A 25,595-nucleotide genomic window follows, 5' to 3' on the forward strand; every position below is an offset into this window, starting at 1 on the left:
GGTTTCCACCGGGTGCTCCGGTTTCCTCCCACAGCCAAAGACTTGCAGGTTGATGTGGCAATTTACAATGGCCAATTTACCCTAGTGTAGGTAGGTGGTAGGAGAATGGTGGGGATGTGGTAGAGAATATGGGGTTAATTTAGGATTAGTATAAATGGGTGGTTGTTGGTCGGCACAGACTCGGTGGGCCAAAGGGCCTGTTTGAGTGCTGTATCTCTAAATAAATTACCTCAAGACTCATTTTCCACAATCCTCCTCAATGGTTTCCCCAAGCTCCAATCCACACAAACTCAAACTTAGCTAAGATTCTGTTATTCACATCTTCATATCCTAGCTCATCATATCCTTCCTTTCCACTTACCATCCCCTCCCTCCTGCCATAACCTGGTCTATTCTTAAAAGGGCCCTATACAGCCAAATGGTAGACACTCATTTAGCTCAGCTGACAAAGTTGGTGAAAAAAAGTGATGTCGGGCAAATCTGATATTAACTAAGATATGGTATTAATCCTGAATTGTATCCATTATACACATTATTTTCACTACCGCTGGTGCAAAACTAAACCAGCTTTTCATTTCCGTGATCATGCCCTTGACCTTTCATTAAAAGGTGATACATTCACCATGTTCCTTTCTTCAGCTTATTCTGCAATTATCAGCAAGCTATTGGCTATTTTCAGCAAATCAATCTACCAATTTGTCCTTTACATTAACTCGCATGTGCATGGTGCCAGATTGGAGGGGCTCATCTACTCTGATGTCGGTTTCTTAAACTAAGCACTATTAATAATTGGCTTCTGCACATGAGTTTTACAGAAGGCACTCATTCAGACCTCATCATTCAACTTACTTGGAACAGCAAGGAGTACTGATTTATGGGTTTCTGGCACACGCTTTGGGGAGGGGAAGGTGTATGTTCCCTTACTAGCATTTCTGAACAGCTCCGATATGTTCTATTTTCCATTGATTCCACACAATTGACAGACATTGAGCAAGTTGGACAGCAAATATTTTCATGTCCGTAATGACAGCAAACTTTACCCGCTTTCTCTCTCCTTATCTTGTTATATTAATGGCTGAGAGGAAGCCTAAAATTGAATTATTACATTTACAGATGATACAGAAATGTGCCCTCGCATTTAAAAGCACAGATGAAATTAATGGGTACCAACTGATTTAGATACATTTTATAAATAGGACCTTTTTTGGCAGATGTTCACATTAAACCAAGTGCAATGTCATGCACTTGTTAGTTTCAGACAATTATCCTATACGTGGAGGCTTTAGGACAACTGGGATGAGACCAAATCTTAGGGTTTTGGAGGGTTCAAAGAGTTAGAGTATTATTTACTTGAGAAATGGAGGCTTAGACAGAAATGTAACTGAAGTTTTTGAAAATAAAAATGCTTGATACAGTTTGGATAATAGAAGTCAAATCTAATACTAAAGAAAAGTGATATTACACACTAGCAGGTATTTCTTTCCAGTCATTACCTTGAGAAACAAATGGTCAAGATATACAGCAAGAGTGAATACAGCCCTTTTTTAAAAAAAAAGGAACGTGATGAATTCAAGAGGGTCGAGGACATTTCCAGTTACAAGTAGTGTAAAGTTAGTTTCTGAGAGCCCTTGCTCTCGACTGTTCAAATTTTAGGGAGTTAGGAATTTCCAAGTGCTTTTAATTTAGGTTTAATGCAAGTTTTCTACCTCTCCTGGTACAAACAGTGTGGAGGATTGGACCATTGACTCAATGGGGTTTGGCAGGGTGGGGCAGAAAGGGAAAAAGGTAGAATGGGGAGAGAAGGGTTGAATAGTCTTGTGTAGTCCTACTCCTGAAGGACACAGCTGATAACTGCATTATGGCTTCATGAGCACCCAAAACAAAGAACAGTACAGCACAGGAACAGGCCATTCGGCCCTCCAAGCCTGCGCAGATCTTGATGCCTGTCTAAACTAAAACCTTCTGCACTTCCAGGGACCATATCCCTCTACTCCCATCCTATTCACGTATGTCAAGATGCCTCTTAAACGTCGCTATCGTACCTGCTTCCACCACCTCCCCCGGCAACAAGTTCTAGGCATTCACCACCCTCTGTGTAAAGAACTTGCCTCGCACATCCCCTCTAAACTTTGCCCCTCGCACCTTAAACCTATATCCCCTAGTAACTGAATCTTCCATCCTGGGAAAAAGCTTCTGACTATCCACTCTGTCTATGCCGCTCATAACTTTGTAAACCTCTATCATGTTGCCCCTCCACCTCAGTCATTCCAGTGAAAACAATCAGAGTTTATCCAACCTCTCCTCATAGCTAAAAGCCTCCAGACCAGGCAACATCCTGGTAAACCTCCTCTGTACCCTCTCCAAAGCCTCCACGTCCTTCTGGTAGTGTGGCGACCAGAATTGTACACAATATTCTAAGTGTGGCCTAACTAAGGTTCTGTACAGCTACATGAGTTGCCAATTTTTATACTCTATGCCCGACCGATGAAGGCAAGCATGCCGTATGCCTTCTTGACTACCTTATCCACCTGCGTTGCCACTTTCAGTGACCTGTGGACCTGTACACCCAGATCTCTCTGCCTGTCAATACTCCTAAGGGTTCTGCCATTTACTGTATACTTCCCACCTGTATCAGATCTTCCAAAATGCATTACCTCACATTTGTCCGGATTAAACTCCATCTGCCATTTCTCCGCCCAAGTCTCCAACCGATCTATATCCTGCTGTATCCTCTGACAATCCTCATCACTGTCTGCAACTCCACCAACCTTTGTGTCATCCGCAAACTTAATCAGACCAGCTACATTTTCCTCCAAATCATTTATATATACTACAAACAGCAAAGGTCCCAGCACAGATCCCTGCGGAACACCACTAGTCACATCCCTCCATTCAGAAAAGCACCCTTCCACTGCTACCCTCTGTCTATGACCAAGCCAGTCCTATATCCATCTTGCCAGCTCACCTCTGATCCAGTGTGACTTCACCTTTTGTACCAGTCTGCCATGAAGGACCTTGTCAAAGGCTTTACTGAAATCCATAAAGACAACATCCACTGCCCAAAACCTACTGGTAAACCTATCCTTTTCCTCCCTATTTTCATATCTGTCCTTACTCGGTCACACCCAGTTTACGTGGGCATCCCTGGAAGGACAATTTCTGATGTCTCTACTAATTTTCCTTTGCATAACAAGCCAATTTGACTAAAAATGCCATAGAGTCAGAGTAGGAAACTCATAGGTTGATCCTATGCAAGCCAAGCTACAGTTTATATACATATTTAGCCTTTATAGATGAGTTTTTCTTTGCTTTGTGTGGGTGGAGAGATGATCAGAGAGCGAACTCAGACTTCATTTATATTTTTTCCTTATGCAAAACTGAAATCTGCATGGCATTCTGATCAGGACAGATAGCTGGCCTTGGTTGCAATAACCCCTCCCACAAGCAATAGCCTGCTGCCACACTCAATGACCACTTGGGTGAGTTACTGAAGCATGACCACTGTCCTTGCTAACAGTACTCCAGCATGAATTGTCATCTTCAAGATGACAGAGTAAAGAAAAATTAATGGAGGTTCGCTGTACTTATCAGATTGAACTAATTCAGTGGTTAGCAAAAACTGCTGAGACCTTGCAAGAAGAAAACAAACTCATTTATGCATCTTTAAACTTTTATTGTTTGGCTATACAAAGCATACAATTTTCGACTGTTTCAAGTTTCAAACTTGCTCTATTAACCTAAAGTACGTACAACTCATTTAGCCTCACACGAGGCCTTTTCAAAACTTTGTTCTGCTGATATTGCACTTTGCATTAAGGCACAGGGGGAAAATAATTCAGGGAAAAAAAATCATGGATAACAGTATTAGTGCTCCAACAGCAGATAGTTTGTCACTTAGCCATCTTAGTGTAAAAAAAAAATTCATCTTTATAGCTTATAGGCATATACAAAAAATTTCTATTGCATGCATTAAAGGCATTACCTATAAGCAGCATCCTTGTATCATAATATACAAATGGTTTAACATAAACACTGCATGCATGTTAAGAACGGTGAGTCTACATGTGGCTCTGAAGCTACTAGGTTTAAATAAAATATATAACTTAACTACACTTAGCATCGTCAAGTTTTGCAAGTCACTTCCACATCAGTATAAAGTCAAAATCATAAATGCGAGTTGGCAGTTTAAAAATAGGCTGATGCAGAATATTGCAGTCTATTATGGCTTTTGCATTAGTGCACAACCCTTTGGCAGAAAGGGGGTGTCCTACACATGCAGATTCCTTTTTTTTTGGCCATGTTCTGTACAAGGCCACATTCCTTTTTATAAAAGGAATGATTATGTTTTTCCCATGGGTATGAAGGCTGACGAGTCGATCTGTAGGTCTTACACCAATCTGAGGTTTATACACTGATGACCAATAGGTTGTCCATTCTTTTCCGACACTGCTCGTGTAGCCATCTCAATGGTTGGGAAAGTCACCAAAGCTTCTCCACTGGGCTGACCATTAAAGTTATACAGAACTAAGATCGCATCTGCATGAAGCTGAGGGAGAGAGAGAAAATAAATTGAAGGATGCTTAGAAATTCATTGATGTAAAGTTGGAGCGTCTTTAGCATGTCTTCTGTAACTTGGATGGAGCAGCACATTTTGGTAAATTACCTCGAGTCAATCTATTGATTTGGTCCGTCCAGCTCGTAGACTTCAAAATGCTTAAACAAAAAACTTTCAATTGCCACAATTGTTAAACGGTGAAATTTGACTACTGTGGTTCAATGTACTTTACATTGGCCAGTCTTTCATTGAGCTTCCATCTAGATAAATTATTAGGGATCCCTCTTTTAGACCTAGTTTGTCAACTATAAAAAAAAAGTTGGAAACAAAACAGGAAAGCAGTAGAACTCGGGAAGTATTGAGTAACCACCACAAGACAGCAAAGTAGTTATGCAATTCTTCGATATAGAATTGCACAGCAGATAAAACCAGAAAATAAGAGGTAGCATTAGCAAATAAAATGGTGTGCTGACAATCTAGATGGGTTTAAAAAAAAAAAAAAAAAATTAAATGCAGGGCATTGAATTTAGACTTCAGTGGTGTTACACTCCTGAAGTGTTACAATATCAATCTATGCCTGAAGTTCAGTAAAATTAGAAATCTGCTCAAACTTAAAGCAATTTAGATTTTGGGTAGACTAAACTGGTGAAAGCAAAAAAGGAATGGTTTATTCCAAATAACTCCATTAAACTAATTTCAGAGCCAGTTCTCTATTTGTTAGATAACATGTATCGAGAATGTCTTCCTTCCCACTCAGTCCATTTCTTCAGATGTATAACCCCTTCTATCTACTTATGTAATTGCTGGAGGGGAAAAAATTCTGTATTGCCCTCATCATAAATGAGTATTTATCCATCTTCCATTATCCAACCTAGTCTTGCTGCCCTTCACACCTTCATCTTCCTGGTCTTCCAAAGCAGCACAGGAACCATTATGGCCAGAGAATTAGATCATTCTATACCTATTCTTTTTACTTCCAATCCAGTTCCTTCTTGAAAGGGGAATCTATGCACAAGAAATATCTTCATTAAACTATGCAGAAAGAACTTCTCGTTTAATTTGTGCACAAAGTGAATGTATTACTACAGTGAGTGGAGAATCAGCATTACCTTAGCCATGCAAAGAAAAGTTTTACTTTTCTCCCCAATTGCTTTGCTACCTTTAGGAAAAGCACTGCAACCGCCACTGCTCAAAAAGGTGGCTGCAACCACGCCACCATGTATTTGCAACTCATCAGTGGAAGGTGTCAAGAAAGATGATAGTAGTCCCAGAGATGAGGTGAAGAGAGAGAAATAAATATCCCAGTTTGGAAACACCACTTGATGTCACTTGAGAGTGAAGCCTGGCCACAGAGCCAGCTGGGAAGTTTCTCTCTTACCTTATCGAAATTTGTAAAGGCGGTCATCTACAAACAGACCCACTCTTTGGGTGCCTGAAACATACTCCTTGCTTGTTCGTTCATCTGAATAAGGCCGCTGTAGTCATCAGGTGCATACTACAGTACAAGTTTGAATACATGCATCAGTCAAAAAGGAACATTGCTTGGTGAGTTCATGTTTCACCACAAATTCCAAACCTAGAAAGTTCTTAACCTGGGCTTTTACTTGGAAAGAGAGAATTTTAACTTTTACAGATCATCAATTAACAGTCCTTTAACTGCAAGATTAAAGGCACCAAGAATTTAAAAATTAAAAAGCAATATGGACAATCCAATCACATCTGAAACTGCAGTTCACGTATATCTCTATTAACCCTTGCATGACGTAAACAAGCTCTGTTCTGATCATGGCAGAACAAGCCACGGAGACAATAAAACTAGTATTTGACTAATACATCAGCCATATTATAAATGGTCATACAACCAGCACATATGCTATATAGCCCTGTATGATGTACAGCCTACAGATTACTGCACTGCAACACTAGGTTATGAAGATATGATAATTTGATATAAAGCCTTGAATGTGTTCAAAATAGAAAAAGGACAGCAAATTAAACAGTGGTATAGTCCACTCTAGTTACTGAACACAAGTCCACTACCCATTAAAAAGAATTCAGATATAGATATGATACCTGAACCTAGATCTGGCATCAATTCATTTTTAATATAAACTAAAAAATATATTCAGGAGAAGTTAGGAGCACTTTGAACTGCATATCGTTACTTTTCCCCCTAATTTCAGCATTTGAGCTGTATATAGTTCAACAAAAAAATGTTTTTTGTGGACAGGTGAACAAATGGGATTGGGAAGTGCCTGTTAGTCTTTTCCAGTTTCCAAGATGCCTCAAGTTTACTTTCATTACACTGGTTTAAAAGTACAAATTCTCTCCTGCCAATTTCAAGATTCAAACAAAGGGTGGGGGAAAAAAATTGCTTCAGGCATCTGAAGCAAAAAAGTCAAAATTACAATAAAAGCAGATGTGTACAATCACAAACTCACACAATGCAGTCACAATCTGCTGTTGAATCATTAATCCTGGCATAGGCCCATCCACCATTTTATAATAAACCATTATCTTGTGACTAATCCCACTCAGCAAAATATTCTAGGTTGGATTGGCTAGGCTGTGCAAATATTAGCATATTACCAGACCTGCTTGCATAGAATGCAATTTTAACTAAGTGATTTTTTTGTGGGAGGAGATGGAGGGAGAAGGAAGGCGGCGATCCAGAAAAGAATAAAAAGAGAAATATAAATGTTAGTTGGAAACCTCCCAGATCAAGTGATCAAAAACTAAACATCGAGTAAATGAGGGTATTCAAAATATTTGGCTGCCTTATGACTCATTTCTGCTGCAAGTTTAATGTGTCACAATCTCATTCTGTGCAATAGTCCAGGGGACAGACAGTGGGGAAAGATACAGACTTTTGTACCAATCCAGGATTTTAATCTGAATCGTAAACAAATAGATTTGACTAGATTAGTTAGTTTGTCTTCCCAGTTACTACCTTGTTAGCCTGTTCTTGTTTTGTAGTAGATGTTTACAGACCATCACATTGTGACTATCTAAACAGGTGACTTTTGCATATAAAAATGGAAATGTACAGCAATATCAAATGCTAAAAGTGCCATTTATTCAAAAAGGAGACCAAAATAAAACATAATACACAGCCCAATGGAAGGAAAAAAAAATGTGCAGATTAATACCAAAATCAAGCACCTTTTACATTTAAATCTAAAATATTGGGATATGTTGCCATTTTGAGGATAGTTCAATGAACTCACCAAATGTAAAGATAGAAGCTTGTATTTAGTTCTAGATATATGAGGATGAGGAGCAGGGACTAAGAAAATACTACACACTCAAGAGGAAGAGAATGTAAAAAAAGTTTCCCTTGCACACCTAGCAGCTGGGTGATAATCTTACAGATACATGCCCCATTTCCAGGGCACTCTAGGAAAGAAAATCCGCTTGGTAGTAAAGTGCTGGGGTACATCTTACAAACTTGACAGTACATGCATTCGTGGAATGTTTAGCTGGAAAAATCAGCAGCCACTTATGCAAAAAGTGGACAAGTACACATCATGGTTAATAAAGACATGCCTTGGACTATAATTGCACATTTCTCTTAACAAAATTACCTTTTACCCATTGGAACACAAAAATAAAATGGTACGTTTATATTTGAAGAAGCTGTGCACCAGATGGATTGGCCCAAAAATGATTGTAACTCTACTTGACAATTTTACTAAAATGCCTTAATTTCAATTAGAAGACAGGCAGAACTGGATATAAGCAGGTCATCACAACTACTAGCAGTAAACAAGATACTGAAGAATAGCAAATAACAGTCAAGAAAGAAAGTGATGCAAAGCACATCGGATTCTAGCATATTTAAAAGATAAACCTATTTTCAAATTTGTATTTAAAAACTTGTGCATTTAAATGGGCCTCTGTCATTTTGAGACAGCACATTTTACTGCCACATAAATGGTGTTTATACTATAGCAGGTCTGGTATTACTGCAACTGCTCATTAAAGTGTTCACACATGCAGTACAAAAGCCCCATGAAATAGAAACGATTCTATATGGGGGTGGGGGGGGGGGAAAGAGGGGGGAGAGGGAGGGAGGAGGGACAGGGAACCCAAAAACTCACCATCATCTCATTTGTCCCAGAGATGGTAGAGACCAAACTCCCACTAAATTACATCACCATCGACACCTGTCAGATCAATACCCACATACAGTGCAATGTAAATTGTACTCCCATTTTCACATGGCCATACCAAGCTAGAGGTGGTCCAAAATGTATTCACTTTAAGATCAGCACGTCATTCAACACATCCAGGAGAGCAAGAGAAATGGAACGCATGAGAAAAAAAATTGCTCAGTTAGATATCCTTAGGCCTTAGCGAACAGGTGAACCATAATATAGACAGACATCTGAGTTTCATAGTTGCACTGCAATCTTGAAAAAAGGAGGCATATATGCAGAATATCCTCAAATCAAAATATGTTGTAGTGGACAAGAAAAGATCCTCAAGAAGTACAAATTAATGATCATTACCTGGTATCCCTGGAAGAAGCTAAGGATGTCTTTCGTTGCAATGTTATAAGGTAAGCCCTGCATGCGAACAAGTGCTCCTGGTTGTGGTAACACAGCATGGGTTGCAGATGAGGCAGCAGCAGCCATTGCTGCTTGGGGAGCTGCAAAATATCCTACTGTCGTTGGAGATACTGGAGGGCTGGAAGGAAAGTGGCCTTAAAAAAATCAGTCCAAATATTCACCATAAAAGTGAAAGCAGAGTCCCAAGATGTTTCTTGGCTGCATGGTTCAGTATCATCCCATGCAATACATTTGCACACTGAATTATAGGAAAACATCGCAAACAAACCTTCTTTGACTAAAGGCTCAAGTATTACATTACCAGTAACAAAATGAAGGAGATGCCACCGAAACATTTACCTTGGATAGTAGGTTGTGTAGTTCATATAAAGCTGAGTAGCTGTTGCCTGAGCAGGATAATAGGCAACTGCAGGCGGTGGTGCTGGTGCTGTCCGTGCTGGGGCCAACAAGGCTTGTGGTTGATAAAGCGCTGCTTCAGCTGGTATTACAGCAGTACCTGGCGAGAATGTCGGGTACGTGGGTGGAGAAAGGCCTACATGATAAACAAAAAAAAAAAGGGACAAATGAGAACAGCATAGGTATTTAATCACCTTATGTATCTGACAAAAAGGTCCCAAACACTCGAGTGCATAATTAGCATTCGAAGAGTCGGAACTCCATGGGCAGCCATTGCAATGTCACCAACAAACTCCTTAATCCAGTTTTGCCTGCATGCATATCCATCAAGTTAATTTGGCATACTGCTTATCCCTACATTTTAAAAACTATACATGCTCATATTCGTGCAAGTCCAACACTAATTTGAACATGTATGACATCTTGAGTGTTAAGCAGGAGAGACACCCTACCACACCCCAGTGAATGGCCACCTTATCTTCAACTCATTGGCAACTCTGAGCAGCATCTACAAAGTATAAAAATCCTATTACCCGGCAGACCTACTGCAGAGCTCCAGAAAGGACCCTCAAAAGCAAAAATTGCCCACTACATGTCCAATTTCGCCATTGGAAGGGGGAGTGGTGGGGGGGGGGGGGCAGTGGAGAGAAAAAAAAATCAAAACCCCCATTCAACCTCAAGCCTTGATTAATGAATTACTGATTATGGCAAACCAGGTAAAGATGAAAAGGTAAACAAAGCCCCAGCCTCCACCTACCACAATTTCAGCCTTTAGCAGCAAGAGAGCGTCAGAATTCAAAACTTACATGGTAACTTACATGGTGGCGGAGACAAGCCGCTACGATTTAAAGTGCCACCCATTAAAACATAGCTCATTTCATCTCCAGAACACTGAAACACTTCCACATATCTATCCTTCATTGTCTTCTTGTGACATTTCTGTGCAACCAAGAAAGCACGGTCTGCAGACTTCATCTGAATAAATGCATCACCTGAGGGCCGGCCCTGAGGGCAGGAGAGGTAGTTGGGGACAATAGGAGGAACAAAGGAGTTTGGGGTGGGGAGAGGGAAAAAAGTTATTGCAAGCTTAAAGCAGTTTTTCTTTCAAACAATGAAAATTGTATTTACAAAAGGACATAAAATCGCCTTTCATACAATAAATTTCACCTGAATCTACTCAAATCTCAGGACCTTTTCAATAGTATTAAACATGCAATCCTAACCTCAACTGGCTTAACTTGAAGCCACCTGCAGGATCGAGGCCAACTTGAAGGCAACTCAGACTAAGACACCCATCAACAAACAAACAGTTCAAAACAGAGCTATCAGTATTAAACTCATTCCCAAAAGGGAGAGCGTCTGCTTCCTATGTGCCAAGTTTTAAATAGGGAATTTGTATTTGATTTGAAGACTTTCGTCTCTCTTTACTTAGAAAAAAGTCACCTCAAGGCACAAGCAGAAAATGTGAAGTCAGAAGACCGCTGTGGGGCTAGTGGCTTTTTCCTAGCCCCACTTATTGGTTGTGAAACTGCTTCATGCATGGGACAGTTTTGTGAACAGTTAGACCAATTCATATTTAAATTAATAAACTCAACTCTGTGCAAAAAGATAAATATTCGGAGAGAAAAAGCAGGCTCAGGAGTCCAATGCTACCAGGCTTTCATTCCCTCAAAATACCCAAACAAAATGTACATAGAATAATTTACATACAGACTTTTACTTCCTATACCCAAAGTTTGGTTAAATATATTGCTGAATCCACCATTTAAAATAAGTTACATTGAAAGCAAAAAGCAGCTTAAATTTTTGTGAATCTTACTGAAATCTGTGAAGATAACATGCACTGTCTTCTGATTAGTTAACAGTTAGTGGAGGGCAACCTTCAGTATATGGGCTTATGCTACAGGCTTACTTACCAAGTATATCATAGGATGATTGTGAACAGAGATGCAGCTAGCCAGGGTCAAGGAGGACGTTAATAACAAAAATAAAAATAGAAGAAACCTCAGAACACAAAATCCTGACAGCTGCTCACCAGCAGGGGGCCTATAGCTTGAATATGAATGGGATTTCCTTGTAGCTGCAGTTATTGGAGAATCAAGATGGTCGACTGACATTTCCCAGGTTTCTACATTGCTAACTCCAGTTACAGCAACATTCTGCTCATGAAGCAGTGCTGTGAAAAAGGTAGATCAACCCTCAAGTACTTCCCTGCCTAAACATGTTGTGCTCAGAGCTAGTTCCTGAAACCATTATTTGTTTTACTCACTGTCTAATTCATTAATCCCTAGAAACATTGAGCACATTTGAAAATGAGAACCTTAGTAAAACAGGACCAAAAGTGACTTTATAAAAGAGGATCTTTTGTTCTGACCTGGAATAGTAAACTTAAACATAGATAAAAGTTCCAAATGTTATTGAATTATGTATTTATAATTCAGTGCCTGGTTTTATGCGACCAGGACACCTGACTGGTTTTGATGTAGTACATTTTTCAATGTAGAACAGCAAATATTGATGGAGTGGGTGAAGAGATAGGAAAGAGGCAACATATTCTTTAAGTGCATTCCTAAACCAAGTTTGAAGCCTTGCTTCAAATCAACTTTTGCAATAGCAAAAATGGCTGTCTCATAAGTACTCAAGTACACATAAATGCTGATTTACAAAATAACTAGTCATTGAGGGGATTGAAAGCAAATCCAGACTGAATACTCTCTGCAGTGTAAGCTACAACAGATGCTAGCTGAGACTATACAAATTTCATCTGAATCAGAATCACAGTACATTTTTATGCGGTTTTAATAGGATATTCAACTACTAGAGATTCTTTAAAATTTACTTCCCTGTTCCCAATAGCTGGGCAACACAGACAACACTCCCAAACAGGGCAACTTCCAAAACTCTAGTGGAACAACTAAACCCACCAGGCACTAAAACAGGTAAGTTAGTTAGAATTTAAATGTCACTCTTTCCCACCCCTCTCACCCACCACCTAAGGGACAAGGTTTTCCACAAGCCAAACCAGTGCTACAAATCTACACTATATTACAATTATAGTGGAGGTCAACTTGCTAACTAAGCAATTTAAATTGATTCATATACAGAAAAGTTCATAACTCAATTAAACACACCTGAATTGAGGGGTGTTTGATTTACAGGTCAGCGTTTATATACATTCAAGTAATGTTAAAAGTCCAGAGTGTTTTACGGCACATGAATTGAATGGTAGCTTCACAAATGTCCTTTACACAATCTCAACTAGAGGTTTGCATTCTCAAAAGGTAATGTTAGCACATTAGTGGCAATAGACTGCAAGTTACCTGTTGATTTAGTACCATGTGAACACCATGAGGTTTTATGTCAATTGTAAATTCTCCCATGAAGTCCAGAATGTCCTCAATGGTTGCTGTGTAGGGAAGGCCCCGAAGACGTATACAGTCTCTTGTATTTCCAGTGGCAATGAACGGCTGAGGTATTACAGGGATAATAGGAGCTGGGAGTGTTGAAATTAGTGGTGCAGACATGTATCTATTTAATACCTGAGACATTGGAAGAGAAAAAAATCAGTTGGAGGGAATTTTCATGTAATACTTTAGAAATAAATGGAGCATCATTGCAAAGCTGCTCCAGCATGCTCAGTAGCACTTGTGCAGAAGCATTAAAGTCACACTTATACTTCAGCTGTATAGGAGCAAAGCACTTTTGCTTCACACTAATGCCAGACGTTGTAGTGCAAGGCTGGAGTCAGCAGCAGACTCAAATTTGAATGATGCAAAGCAAAATCCTCCTTCAGGGTGTATCACCCCACTTTACTGTGGAGTCTCAATGAGCCCTGGTTCCAGACTTAACACTGCAACTTCCTAGCACCTCATACTAATGTTACAATTGCATTGTAAATACAGCCCAAGAGGGCTGATTAAATAGTACAAGGAAATACTGCACCCATATTGTTCTGGACAGATTAGCACATTCTAGATTTTGTAAAAACTTCACTAGTGGGGAGTTAATGTTACATTATACCAGACATCACATTTCTTCCTCGACACAGTCACATCCCAAAGTGCAAAAAGGAAGATCTTTACATTTGATGTTAGGGAAACAATCAAAAATAATGCCAGAGAAGATTACAGAATGAAGTTTGTTTCATTAACTGGCAGTTTTGAAATTTTCTCAAGATGCTGAATTTTATTTTAAAAACTAGTCCATTGTCTGAAAGAAGTTGTTAAATTGGTTCCTCGACAGGACAAAACATGTCCGAGACTTGTATAGTCAGCACTGTAGGTAGCCTGTTAACTCATTGGGACACTCAACTTAAAAGCATGCCCCTTGCCACAAGTGACATTTACAGAATCAGACAAAACCTCAAGTCAGTGCCTACACAGTCACACAAAGAAAACAGCTCTGCTATCTCCGCTACACCATCAGCTATTCTAGTGTAGGAGGTTGCAGTCAGTACTTAGTGATGAACGCAAGCAGCTGCTTAATGCCAAGTTGCAGGTGGTAAATTAACACTCTCTACATGAAATTAAACTTCATAAAAGTTATTTCATGAGTCCTGATCATGATCTGCACAGTTTGGCTGGCATAAGTAACATAATGCAACAGATCGGACTCAAAAAGATTTTCAAGGCTGTGAGGAATGAGGAGTGTGGGACTAATTGGGTAGCTCTTTCAAAGAGCTGACACAGATACGACTGACTAAATGGCCTGTCATGCTAGGTCCCTACCTGCCAAGAATGAGGCACATTGATTTTAAAATTGTTACTGGAGTGAAGAAAGACTTGGTAAACAGATCAGCCGTGGCTGGAAAAGACATTTGCATGTTAACAGATGGCGATTGGAAGGAGAAAGGACCATTCCCTGACACATTCAAACACACAATACCTGGATCACCAGGTATGTGTGCAAGAGGAGCATTCCAGAGACTGCTAAGGTGATACAATCCAAGACGTGGTCAGACCAGTTAGTCACATGACTAACCTGCTTGGCAACCTGGGGTTTTCTGAATTGTACAAACAGTTTGAACTCTGTCTGTTTGCTCCTGGACTGAGAAGATCTCTCCTGTCTGCTCCCATCTCTTTCTCAAGTCTCTGAATCACTGAAGACACATGAACCCCAAGAGAAAAAAGTCTCCTACAGCGATCAAGGTTTAAGTAGAATACTGGGCCCCAATGAGAAGCAAGATCTACCTACAAATCAAGGACTCTACTGTGAGCTCGAAGAACCATAACAACTCTTCAGATATTGCCTCAAACTTTTCCACTTTATTTTTTCTTCTGCTCTTCTGTCTCTATTTGCATGTGTGTATCGCGTATGCATGCTAGCATGGGTACGTCGTGCATCTGTAGGCGTCAACCAAACTAAAAGGTTAAGTTCAAGTTTAATATATTTCAGTCTTTCTTCTTTAAACCTAAGAAAACCTGTTTGTGCTGGTTTCTTTGCCTTATAATTAGAAAGCGGTGAACAAGGGTTCACCAAGGGGGAGTTGAAAACACTGTTTAAAATTAAACCCTATTATGGCAAGACCAGGTCAAGGCTGAGCAGAACCCCTAAACACCTTTCTCACCGGGTCATATCAGGCCTGTTCTGTGCCTTAAGATTCTATGGCTTCAAACTGTGGATGGTCAACACCAATTTTGAAGTGGAGAGAGAAGGGGGATGAATTGGAGGAGGGAGACCACAAGTGAATGACAAATGTTTATTCATTCTAACATTGTTAGATCAAGATCATGCACAATTGCTATATGAATAATGCACTACATGATGCAGTATTGCTAACCTGCTGTACTTCTGCCGCAGTACTCCTGAACAGCTCAATGTAACGCTTCCCCAATATTTCCTTGTGTTTTTTAAGTGCATTTTGTGCAAACTCTTCACATGCAAATACGACAAATGCATCGCCAGTAGGTCTTCCATCAGGATACTTAACAAAGAGGAGCCCTTCCTTGCCACCTGTAACAGGATACTCATTTCCAAAAAAGCCTAGGACATCATCTGCTGTGGCTGTGAAAGGTAGTCCACGCATTCGTATTATAACTTGGTTCTCCTTCGACAAAAATTGTGCCACTTCATTTGAAGTACCTGCATCAGAAGTAATCTTTCAAAATGGTACCAACAGTGCATTAACTATGTAACCACCCTCTTATTGTCCACGGCAGGAAATATCAGTGAATACAGCAATGGCCCAAGATTATCTAAATACAGAAATGAATTTATGAAGTGGCAAGTTCAATAATTTTAATACATCACAAAAAGGACAAACCTGGAGCCGATTACAATGGTCACTTGAATGCCAAATTAATTTACTGCCTTGTAATCACTTCAGGGCTTTATTTGAAAAAAAAAAGCTCTTCAACGAGACCACATTTAACCATCTTAATGAGTCATTGCCAAAAGGAAAAAAAAAAAGTCTAGAATGTGTGTATGTTTGTTGGACTCACGCTGCATAATAATCCTCTCCCAAGAGATTAATTTATGATGAGAGGTAGTTAATATCAAGAAAAAAAAAGTCCAACCAGAAAAGTGTACCAAAAACAGTTGTAATTTTAACAAACTATTTGGATGCTTGTTTAATGAAAAAAAAAGTCTGAACACTTAAAATACAACTTCACTACAACAGGAGCTAAATTAATTATCCTTCTCTCTCGCCCCTCACTGCCCCCTCCCCTATTTTAACTTAACATAGCAGCAAATTCAGATTTCTCTGTCAGTTACCCACTTCATCTAAAAGAGGAGTTTTAAAACGAATCCAAAAAGTTGGCTGCCATCTTGGTTTCAGGTTAGAAACCTCACTTGAAGTAGGCTTCAAATTTCGCAATATCATGTGTCATCTGGAGTAAAGTCAACGTGCAGACAGTTTGAAGTGCTTCAGGACAGAAGGTAACAGCTGCCATTATGGTAGCAATGCACATTCCCCTAGCTTTACACTGGAATTGAGAATGAGGCTCAGTCTGCAAAAAATCTTCAAGGTGAATTATGGGCATATCAGATATGTTTTAGAGTTGGACCCTGTTAGGCTGCATCTCTGCCTTGTTTGGGCATCACAGGGTTTCCACAGGCAGAGGGGCAGAACTTTGTGTCTGCCGACACTGGCAGTGTCTTTAGGAGGCGCAACTGATGGAATGGCATCAGAATTCTGGCCACATCTATCTCTGTAGGCAACAGCTGCACCTGCAGTTGCCAGGATCACAGAAGTAAGGCCTGCAGATGTTGAAAGGCAAGCTCCTTTGTAGGGCCAGTCTTTCTATGCATGGGTAACACTGAAGGCAAGTACCTAGAATGGAGCTAAATACCTGCTTTTCATCCAGATTTGCCAACGCTCCTCCATTGCTTGCCCCCATTCCCCCAACCCATTAGCTGGTGACTGAACAGTACCACTAACTGATGCCCCTGATCCCAGGAATTCAGACAAGTAGAGAGGAAATGCTACTCAGCCACAGTTATAGTGACAGCAGAATTGCAGAGTTCCAGGGTCATAGCATTCATTGAGAGCTGTAATAGCCCATCAACTAAATGCACCAGCCAGTACAATATTTAATGGACCCCTTTGTTACTTGGGGATGGGGGTGGGGGGGTCAGATTAAAAACCATTCATCTCCTGCGATTTCTTCTATATTATGTATATATTTTAGCTTATAATTTTTCCCCATTGATTTTTCCAAAAACTTACCTCCAGCAATTTTTAAGAATTCTTCTCCAGTAGCCTTGTATACCTGAATGGAAATTAATTTTCATATAAATCAACCATTCTTTTCTTTAGCTTTTGCTATTTAAAGTGAAATTCAAAAAAGTTACTTGACATTAGTGCTCACCTCAATGTATCTACTCCCCATGTGATGTTTGTGCCTCTCAAGTGCAAGGTCACGGTGTTCTGGATTGATGAACCTAACCAGTGCTTCTCCATTTCTTCTTCCTTGCGAGTTGAGGCACAGTGCTACACCACCTCTACAATAAAATCAGTAATTTCTATTGTAAAAATATTCAGATGCATCCATTATTGCCAACTACAAATCTGAGCCTTCAATCCACTTAACACTGATGTTTAAACCCAATTAACATCTTGTATCTTGAATAAGATTAGTAAAAGATACTCAGCATTGTGCTCGACTGATCTTTACAACATGCAACTCTTGCAGGATGGGGTGGGGGGGAGGGCAGGGAAGAGGTGGCTTCTCGATGACTCAAGCTGGTCCAATAAGTAATGAAAACATACAGACCAAAAAAGGTCCCAGGAATAATCCTTTGTGCATCTCAACTGTGCAATAGTACGGGTGCTACAAATTGGACCTTGGCACCCTAATTTAAGCACAAAATAAAATAAGAGAGGCAGAATTCTTGCTCTTGATCTCTATCCAGCAATGCATGCAACACTGGGTGAGGGCAAGATTAATTCTACTGCATTTTCCCTTATAGTTAAATACTTGCTGCCATTCAGTGTCAAAGCTGGCACGTGAACAGCTATTTGACAGAGTACTAGAGAGCAATGGTTGCTGGGGGAAGGGAGGGAGAAGACAGGAGACAAATCATTCCACAGACAAGGTGTCTCACCTCAGGAGGAGGAGAAAATGGGAAAATAAACTTTTTGATTCACCACTTGTACAGGCTGGCAACAGGGGCTGAAGGAGGGCACTGGCCATTTCCCGGTTTTTTTTTTAAAGTTAGGTTATCAAAAGAAGCAAGGGAAGAAATTGCAGAGGCTCAGACCATCATATTTTGATCTTCCCTGGCTACAGAAGTGGTGCCAGAGCATTGGAAGACTGTTGTTTAAAAAGGGAGGAAGGGATAATCTGAGTAATTATAGGCCAGTTAGCATAACTTCAGTTGCGGAAAATTGGAATCCATTCTGAGGGACAGTATTAACTTTAATTTGGAAGGGCATAGACTAATCAAGGAAAAAGTCAACATGGATTTGTTAAGGGAAGGTCATGCCTGACTAACTTGAATGAATTTTTTGAGGTGATAACAAGTACCGTTGTTGAGGGCAGTGCAGTGGATGTGGTCTACATGGATTTTTTTTTTTAAGCAAGGCCCTGCATGGCAGGCTGATCAAAAAAGTAAAAAAAAGTTCTTGGGATCCAAAGATAGCAAATAGGATCCAAAATTGCCTTCGTGGGAGGAAGCAAAGGGTAATGGTTTGCAGGCATTTTTACGAATGGAAGACTGTTGTTGCCAGTTATACTAAACCTTTATACAACTCTGGTTAGACCCCAAATAGAGTATTGTGTCCAGTTCTGCTCACCACAGCTTAGGAAGGATGCGAAGGTCCTAACAGGATACACAGGAGATTTACCAGAATGGTTTCCAGGGATGGGGGGGATTTTAGTTACAAGGTTAGGTTGGAGAAGCTGGGGTTGTTCTCCTTGGAGCAAAGGAGATTGAGGGAAAATGTGATAGAGGTGTGCAAGATTATGACAGGCTGAGAGAAGTAAAATCTGTTGCCATTAACTGATGGTACAAGGACCAGGGGAGACAGATTGAAGGTTTTGGGCAAGAAATGCAGGGGGAATGTGAGTAATAACCAGAACTCGCTGCTCACAAGGGTGGTGGTAAGGGAAACTGATTTCAAAAAGGAAACTGGATGGGTTCTTGAAGGAAGTAAACTTGTAGGGCTACAGGGATTAAGCAGGGGAGCGGGACTGACTGGATTTCTCTGTGGAGAGACAGCACAGACTTAATGGGCTGAACGGCCTCCTTCTGTGCCATAAATGACTATGACTAGTGAAATTCCACAGGGCTCAGTACTCACTCCCATGCTTTTTGTAGTTTATATTAATGATTTAGTCTCAGATGTAGGGGGTAGATAAAGAAATTTGCAGATGATACAAAAATTGGCCGTGGGGCTAACAGCGAGGAGGAAAGCTTTAGACTACAGGAAGATATAGGTGGTCTGGTCAGTTGGGCAGAAAAGTGGAAATCAATCCAGAGAATGTGAGGCAATGCATTTTAGGAGGTGCAACAAGGCAAGGGAATATACAATAAAATGGGAGGATACAGAGGCACCTGGAGCAACAGAGGGACCTTGGAGGGCACGTCCAAAGATCCTTAAAAGAATCACAGAATACAGTGCAGAAGAGGCCCTTCGGCCCATCGAGTCTGCACCGATGCATTAAAGACACCTGACCTGTCTACCTAATCCCATTTGCCAGCACTTGGCCCATAGCCTTGAATGTTATGACGTGCCAAGTGCTCATCCAGGTACTTTTTAAAGAATGTGAGGCAACCCGCCTCTACCACCCTCCCAGGCAGGGCATTCCAGACCATCACCACATTCTGGGTAAAAAATGTTCTTCCTCAAATCCCCCTTAAACCTCCCGCCCCTCACCTTAAACTTGTGACCCCTCGTAACTGACCCTTCAACTAAGGGGAACAGCTGCTCCCTATTCATCCTGTCCATGCCCCTCAATCCTGTACACCTCGATCAGGTCACCCCTCAGTCTTCTCTGCTCCAGCAAAAACAACCCAAGCCTATCCAACCTCTCTTCAAAGCTTAAACGTTCCATCCCAGGCAACATCCTGATGAATCGCCTCTGCACCCCCTCCAATGCAATCACATCCTTCCTATAATGTGGTGACCAGAATTGCACACAGTACTCCAGCTGTGGCCTTACCAAAGTTCTGTCCAACTCCAACATGACCTCCCTGCTTTTGTAATCTATGCCTCAATTGATAAAGGCAAGTGTCCCATATGCCTTTTTCACCACCCTATTAACCTGCCCTTCTGCCTTCAGAGATCTATGGACAAACACGCCAAGGTCCCTTTGTTCCTCGGAACTTCCCAGTGTCAGGCCATTCATTGAATACTTCCATCTCACTTTACTCCTTCCAAAGTGTATCACCTCACACGTTAAATTCCATCTGCCACTTGTCTGCCCATTTGGGCATCCCGTCTAGATCTTCCTGTAACCCAAGACACTCCACCTCACTGTTAACCACTCGGCCAATCTTTGTGTCATCCGCGAACTTACTGATCCTACCCCCCACATAGTCATCTATGTTGTTTATATAAGTGACAAACGGGGGACCCAGCACAGATCCCTGTGGTACGCTAATGGACACTGGCTTCCAGTCACTAAAACAGCCGTCTGTCATCACTCTCTGTCTCCTACAGCTAAGCCAATTTCGAATCCACCTTATCAAGTTACCTTGTATCCCATGTGCATTTGCTTTCTTGACAAGTCTCCCTTGTCAAAGCTGACCCTTTCTGCCCTCGGATGGCCTCAAACACTCACGCCTCCCCATCGGGGAATTGAACCCCGGTCTCCTGCGTAACAGGCGGGAATACTAACCACTATACTAAAGGTAGCAGGACAGTTCGATAAAGGTGGTTAAGAAGGCATATGACATGCTTTTCTTTATTCGCTGAAGTGTGAAATTTAAGAGCAGGGAGGTTATGCTAGAACTGTAAACACAAAGATTAAAAAGGAACATAGGGAAATGGGATTAGATAGCTCAAATACAGAATAAGCACCCAGCTGGACTGAATAACCACCTGCTAAAAATCATAGAATGATATAGCACAGAGGGGGGCCATTCGTGCAATCATGCCTGCACTTTGGTAGAGCTATCCAATTAATCCCACTCCTGTTCTTTCCCACAGCCCTGTATTTTTTTCTATTCAAATAGTTATTTAATTGTTTTGAAAGCTATTGAAGTTGCTTCCACTATCCTCAAGACAGGGCATTGCAGATCACAACAACTTTGTGTAAAGAAATGTTTCCTCATACCACCTTAAATCTGTGTCCACGGGTTACTGACCCTACCACCACAGGAACCAGTTTCTCCTTATTTACTCTACCAAAACCCTTCATGATTTTGAACATCTATCAAATCTCCTCGTAGCCTTCTCTGCTCTCAGGAGAACAACCCCAGCTTCTCTCGTCTCTCCACCTAACTGAAGTCCCTCATCCCTGGTACCATTCTAGTAAATTACTTCAGCACTCTTTCCAACACCTTGACATTCTTCCTAAAGGATGGTGCACTGAATGGAATACTCCAACCCTGACCAGCATTTTATAAAAGATTGATCATAACTTCCTTGCTTTTATACTTCATATTAAGACCAAGGATCTCATATGCTTTAACAGCCTTCTCAACTTGTTCTGTTATAAAGATTTGTGTACATAAGAGATAAACTCTGTTCCTGCACCACCTTTAAAAAGGGAACAAATTTATATTGCCTCTCCTCATTCTTCCTACCAACCTGCATCATTCCACATTTCTCTGCATTAAAATTTCATCTGTTTGTGCCTGCCCATCAATGTCCTCTTGAAGACTGCTACGATCCTCCTCAGTTTCCTACATTTTCCAGTTTTGTATCATCTGCAAATTTTGAAATTATGCCCTGTATACCCAAGTCCAGGACATTAATTTATATCAAAAAGAGCAGTGCTCCCAATACTGACCCAAGAGTACCATTATATACTTCCCTCCAGTCTGAGAAACAACTGTTCACCACTACTCTGCTTTCTGTCCCTTAGCCAATTTTGTAACCTCACAGCCCATAGGTTTTAATTTTGCCAACAAATCTGTGCTATCCTGTCCTGGAAAGTCTTCTGAATCTTGAAGGGCTGGCAGTCAGCAATTCCTTCTATGGCTAAAAAGAATCGTACTTGCAAGCTCGAGAAAATTGCACCACTAGTCGGGGCAGGTTCAGCCCACCCATATCCAGAAACAAGCAGCAGGCATCACAGGGCAATTGGGGAGGCAAAGTAGTCTTGATATCACTGCTGCCTCGGAAGACGCTCACTAATGGCTTTAGAGGATAGTCAGCAACTCAACAGTAAATACTTCCAATTACTGACAGCAGCAGTGCTGGGGTCAGAGTACAAGTGGCTCGACACCAACAAGCATTTGTACAATACATTTATTATAAACAGCAGCCTGAGGTGTTTTAGACAGGGATAAAGAAAGCAAGACGCTAGGGAGCGATTAGAAAAGGATTACCGAAAACTTGGCGAGAGGGGTAGTTGGGTTATGAAAAGTTGGTTTGTTTTTAAGAAAAAAAAACTTGAGGCAGAGAGGTTTAGAGGGAACTCCAGAGAGCATCATCCAGGCACTACAACCAATCTTGGAAATAACTGGAATACAAGATATTTGGTAGCCCTTTCGAGCCCTAGTATTCCAAGTTGTAAACAGTTTGCAAAAAGGTGATTTTAACTCCATTAAAAGGTATTTTATGACAATTACAGCTCTGGTAAGCTGAGCCAAGCACTCATTTCAACTTAAAGCTATGAAACACATTCACAGGATTGTGTTCTTATTTTAAAGCACACTTACTTTGCTATGTTTAGTCCTTTAAAAAATCTTGCAATATCTTGGTCAGATGATTGCCATGGTAGACCTCTTGCCCTAATTACAGTTTCACCATTTACTCCTTCAGCCTTGCTACTGTAAAAGAACAGTTTACATAAATTTCTACCCATCACTGTTAACTGAAAAATGACCATTATGCAACAATTCAAAACATTTAGTCTCCTCTTACAGAAAGTCTAGGTCTAACTGGCTTTGATAAATTGGAGCATGCATCACTTTCCTTTAAAAGGCATTTTTTCCTTCTCTTGGGTCTTTTCCCACATCATTCAGACCATCTGTTCCCTGGCATCTACTGCTGCCACTCAAATCGAGCAATTGGGATACTTGCAGTCCAGCTAATTTCCTTCCCTCAGAAGTGGCCAGTGTTTGCACAACATCTGTTCACAACTAAAGTGTGAAGTACAACATCAAAGATATGAACCCATTCAGCGTTCTCTGCGGAAAACTGGACCAAGAATAAAATAAGCTGCCCTTGCTCAGGTTTTCTAGATGTAGGCAGTACTTCTATTTTGGAGGCAAATTACTAAACTTTATTACACAGACACACACAATTTGTAAGTATTATTTTCAGTTAAATATTCTTAGACTGCAATATGATACCTTCTGAATAATATATAAGTGCACCACTTACCAGGGACCAGTTTCAAATTTGTACTTGACAGTTTCAAAGTTTTTGAACCCATAGTCTGAAAAAGAAAGTGAAGTAACTATACACCAGTCACTATTGAAAGACTTAGAATGCGGAATAAAAAGAGACAAACAACTTACTGTAAGGTTCACTTATTAAACTTAAAATAATTGCACCCATGGTGGTAACTTCGAATACACCAAACTCGTTGGCTGTATTGGCTGGGCTTAATTCCAAATCTGTAAACAGCATTAAGGAAGTTAAATTGACAGAATCCTTTCCACTTTCCATAAAGTTGCATCTTACTCATCCATTACTTGCAATTCAAGAATGGGAGAAATAGACTACATCAGCACAGACATACTACTTCTAGATATTGGTCAAACTAGAGCTTTTTTTGGGAGAGATGGAGCAGAAACAGGAAGAGGATGTTGAATACAATTTCTTGATCAATGGACCAAATAAAATTCCCAAGCTATTACACTAGAACCGCCAATATCCATATGCCAATTATTTGCCTTTTGACTAGCAAATTGATTTTATTTTTTGTATTGTTCTAGTCTTCATAATCATGTCCCTAGGGTTTTGCTGTATGCATGCAAAACCAGAAAACAAGGTCCATTCGCCTTTTGTTGGGGGTGGTGTGGGGCAGAAAAAGGGAATTTGAGCTATGGCAGATCATGGCGGCTCACTGTAAATCAGTTTTTATTAATGCATCACATTCCTTTGCGTTATCCAACTAGAAAATAATGCAGAGGGGAACTTCCAGAGGTTATGGTTTGTGCATAAATATGGGACTTCATAAATTCATAACTTAAAAAATTAAAATTAAGCCAATAGAAAGCCCCATCACAAGCCATCAAGCATCCGTCTGAAAAGTGTCAGTTTCCACATACACTGGTGACACCCAGCTGTACATCACCATTCCAGACAATGGGCTGAATAGCCTCCTTCTGTGCTGTAACAATTCTGTGACCACCTCTTGCGACCCCTCCACTGTCTAAATTGTCAGAATTCTTTTCCAACATCCATTACTGGAGTAGAAATTTTTAATATTGGGAAGACCAAAGCCATTGGTGTCAGTGCCCACCAGAAACTCTGTTCACAAGCCACTGACTCATGTTATTTGTTGTAGTTGTAGCATAGCTAGGGTATTATTGATAAAGTCTTGGAGTCTGGAGAAGGTCAACGAATAAATCTATTTACACTCTCCACAAGACTCCCTAGCCAACATAGTTTGTGCTGCTACTCTCTTCTCCCAAAGCCCCTTACCATGTGGCTATTACATCACTACAATGGGAGGGGTGACTCAATCTACATTAACCCTTTCAGGTCTTTACTACATCTCTGCTCCTCTCTTCCCCGCCCCATCCCTCACATCTTTATCCATACTTTTCTTTAACATATATACATTCTTGAATGTACCCACTATCCTTTCTCTCCTCTTTCGCCCCTACCCACACCCCTCCCCCATGTCTGTGACTTCAGATTTGGTCTATTAGAAGGTTTCACGACTCTCCCTGATCTTGTTCCAGGTGAGTGGGATGATCAGTGGTCTTCCTTGTACGTTAGTAAAAAGCAGCCAAGTCGGTAATCCTAAGGATTGTAGTATCCTGTTTGCTCAGTGCTGTTTCTTCATCTGTTTTTTTCCCCCCCAAATGAATGAATGACTGTTGCTTCTGGGGAATGGGGATAATATTTCTACATACGTTCCCTTCAGTTGTATGTACCACATATGATCTCTGGTAGTTTTCATCTCTCTGGATTACAGTACCTTCCCTTTCTAGGTCTCATCCATATTCGTTGACCTTCATTCAGTTTCAGTAAGGCTCTAGCACAAAATCTTTTGTTATAATTGAGTTTTGTCTTCTAGAAAAGCTTTCCTGGTCCCTTGCAATCCTCAAAGCAATTTATTTTAAGGTGATATAAGAAGTTATGTTATCTTCCTGCTCATCAGAAACTCTGCAGGTGATTTATCTACATATCAATGGTGTTGATCAATAAATTGAAAAGGTTGGAAGGTCTTCATTCTTCAATAAGCATATTATGGTTCTTGCACCTCCTTCCACTTCACCATTTGACAGTAGAGAACATGATGAGCTTGAGATCTTGAGATGCTGAAATCCCACTCGTC

At 40.6% G+C, this 25,595-nt stretch overlaps 1 protein-coding gene across 4 annotated transcripts in view; it reads right to left on the reverse strand.

The window, feature by feature from the left end:
• Window positions 1-3,662: 3,662 nt before the first annotated feature.
• Window positions 3,663-25,595, reverse strand: part of esrp2 (epithelial splicing regulatory protein 2) — a 41,604-nt gene continuing 19,671 nt past the window's right edge. For 2 of the 4 annotated variants that reach the window (XM_068049498.1, XM_068049497.1), the window contains 11 exons: window positions 23,602-23,700; window positions 23,465-23,519; window positions 22,798-22,908; window positions 17,334-17,466; window positions 17,192-17,234; window positions 15,302-15,603; window positions 12,843-13,061; window positions 10,329-10,527; window positions 9,466-9,658; window positions 9,067-9,244; window positions 3,663-4,546 (listed from right to left, as the gene is read on the reverse strand). In XM_068049498.1, the coding sequence (XP_067905599.1) occupies window positions 4,388-4,546; window positions 9,067-9,244; window positions 9,466-9,658; window positions 10,329-10,527; window positions 12,843-13,061; window positions 15,302-15,603; window positions 17,192-17,234; window positions 17,334-17,466; window positions 22,798-22,908; window positions 23,465-23,519; window positions 23,602-23,700 (1,691 nt within the window). In that variant the 3' untranslated portion in view covers window positions 3,663-4,387. Of the gene's footprint in view, window positions 4,547-5,933; window positions 6,051-9,066; window positions 9,245-9,465; window positions 9,659-10,328; window positions 10,528-12,842; window positions 13,062-15,301; window positions 15,604-17,191; window positions 17,235-17,333; window positions 17,467-22,797; window positions 22,909-23,464; window positions 23,520-23,601; window positions 23,701-25,595 lie in introns of all 4 variants that reach the window. The other 2 variants (XM_068049499.1, XM_068049500.1) reach the window with 2 other exon arrangements.

This window comes from Heterodontus francisci, chromosome 17 (genome assembly GCF_036365525.1).
Source record: "Heterodontus francisci isolate sHetFra1 chromosome 17, sHetFra1.hap1, whole genome shotgun sequence".
Classification (NCBI taxonomy): domain Eukaryota; kingdom Metazoa; phylum Chordata; class Chondrichthyes; order Heterodontiformes; family Heterodontidae; genus Heterodontus; species Heterodontus francisci.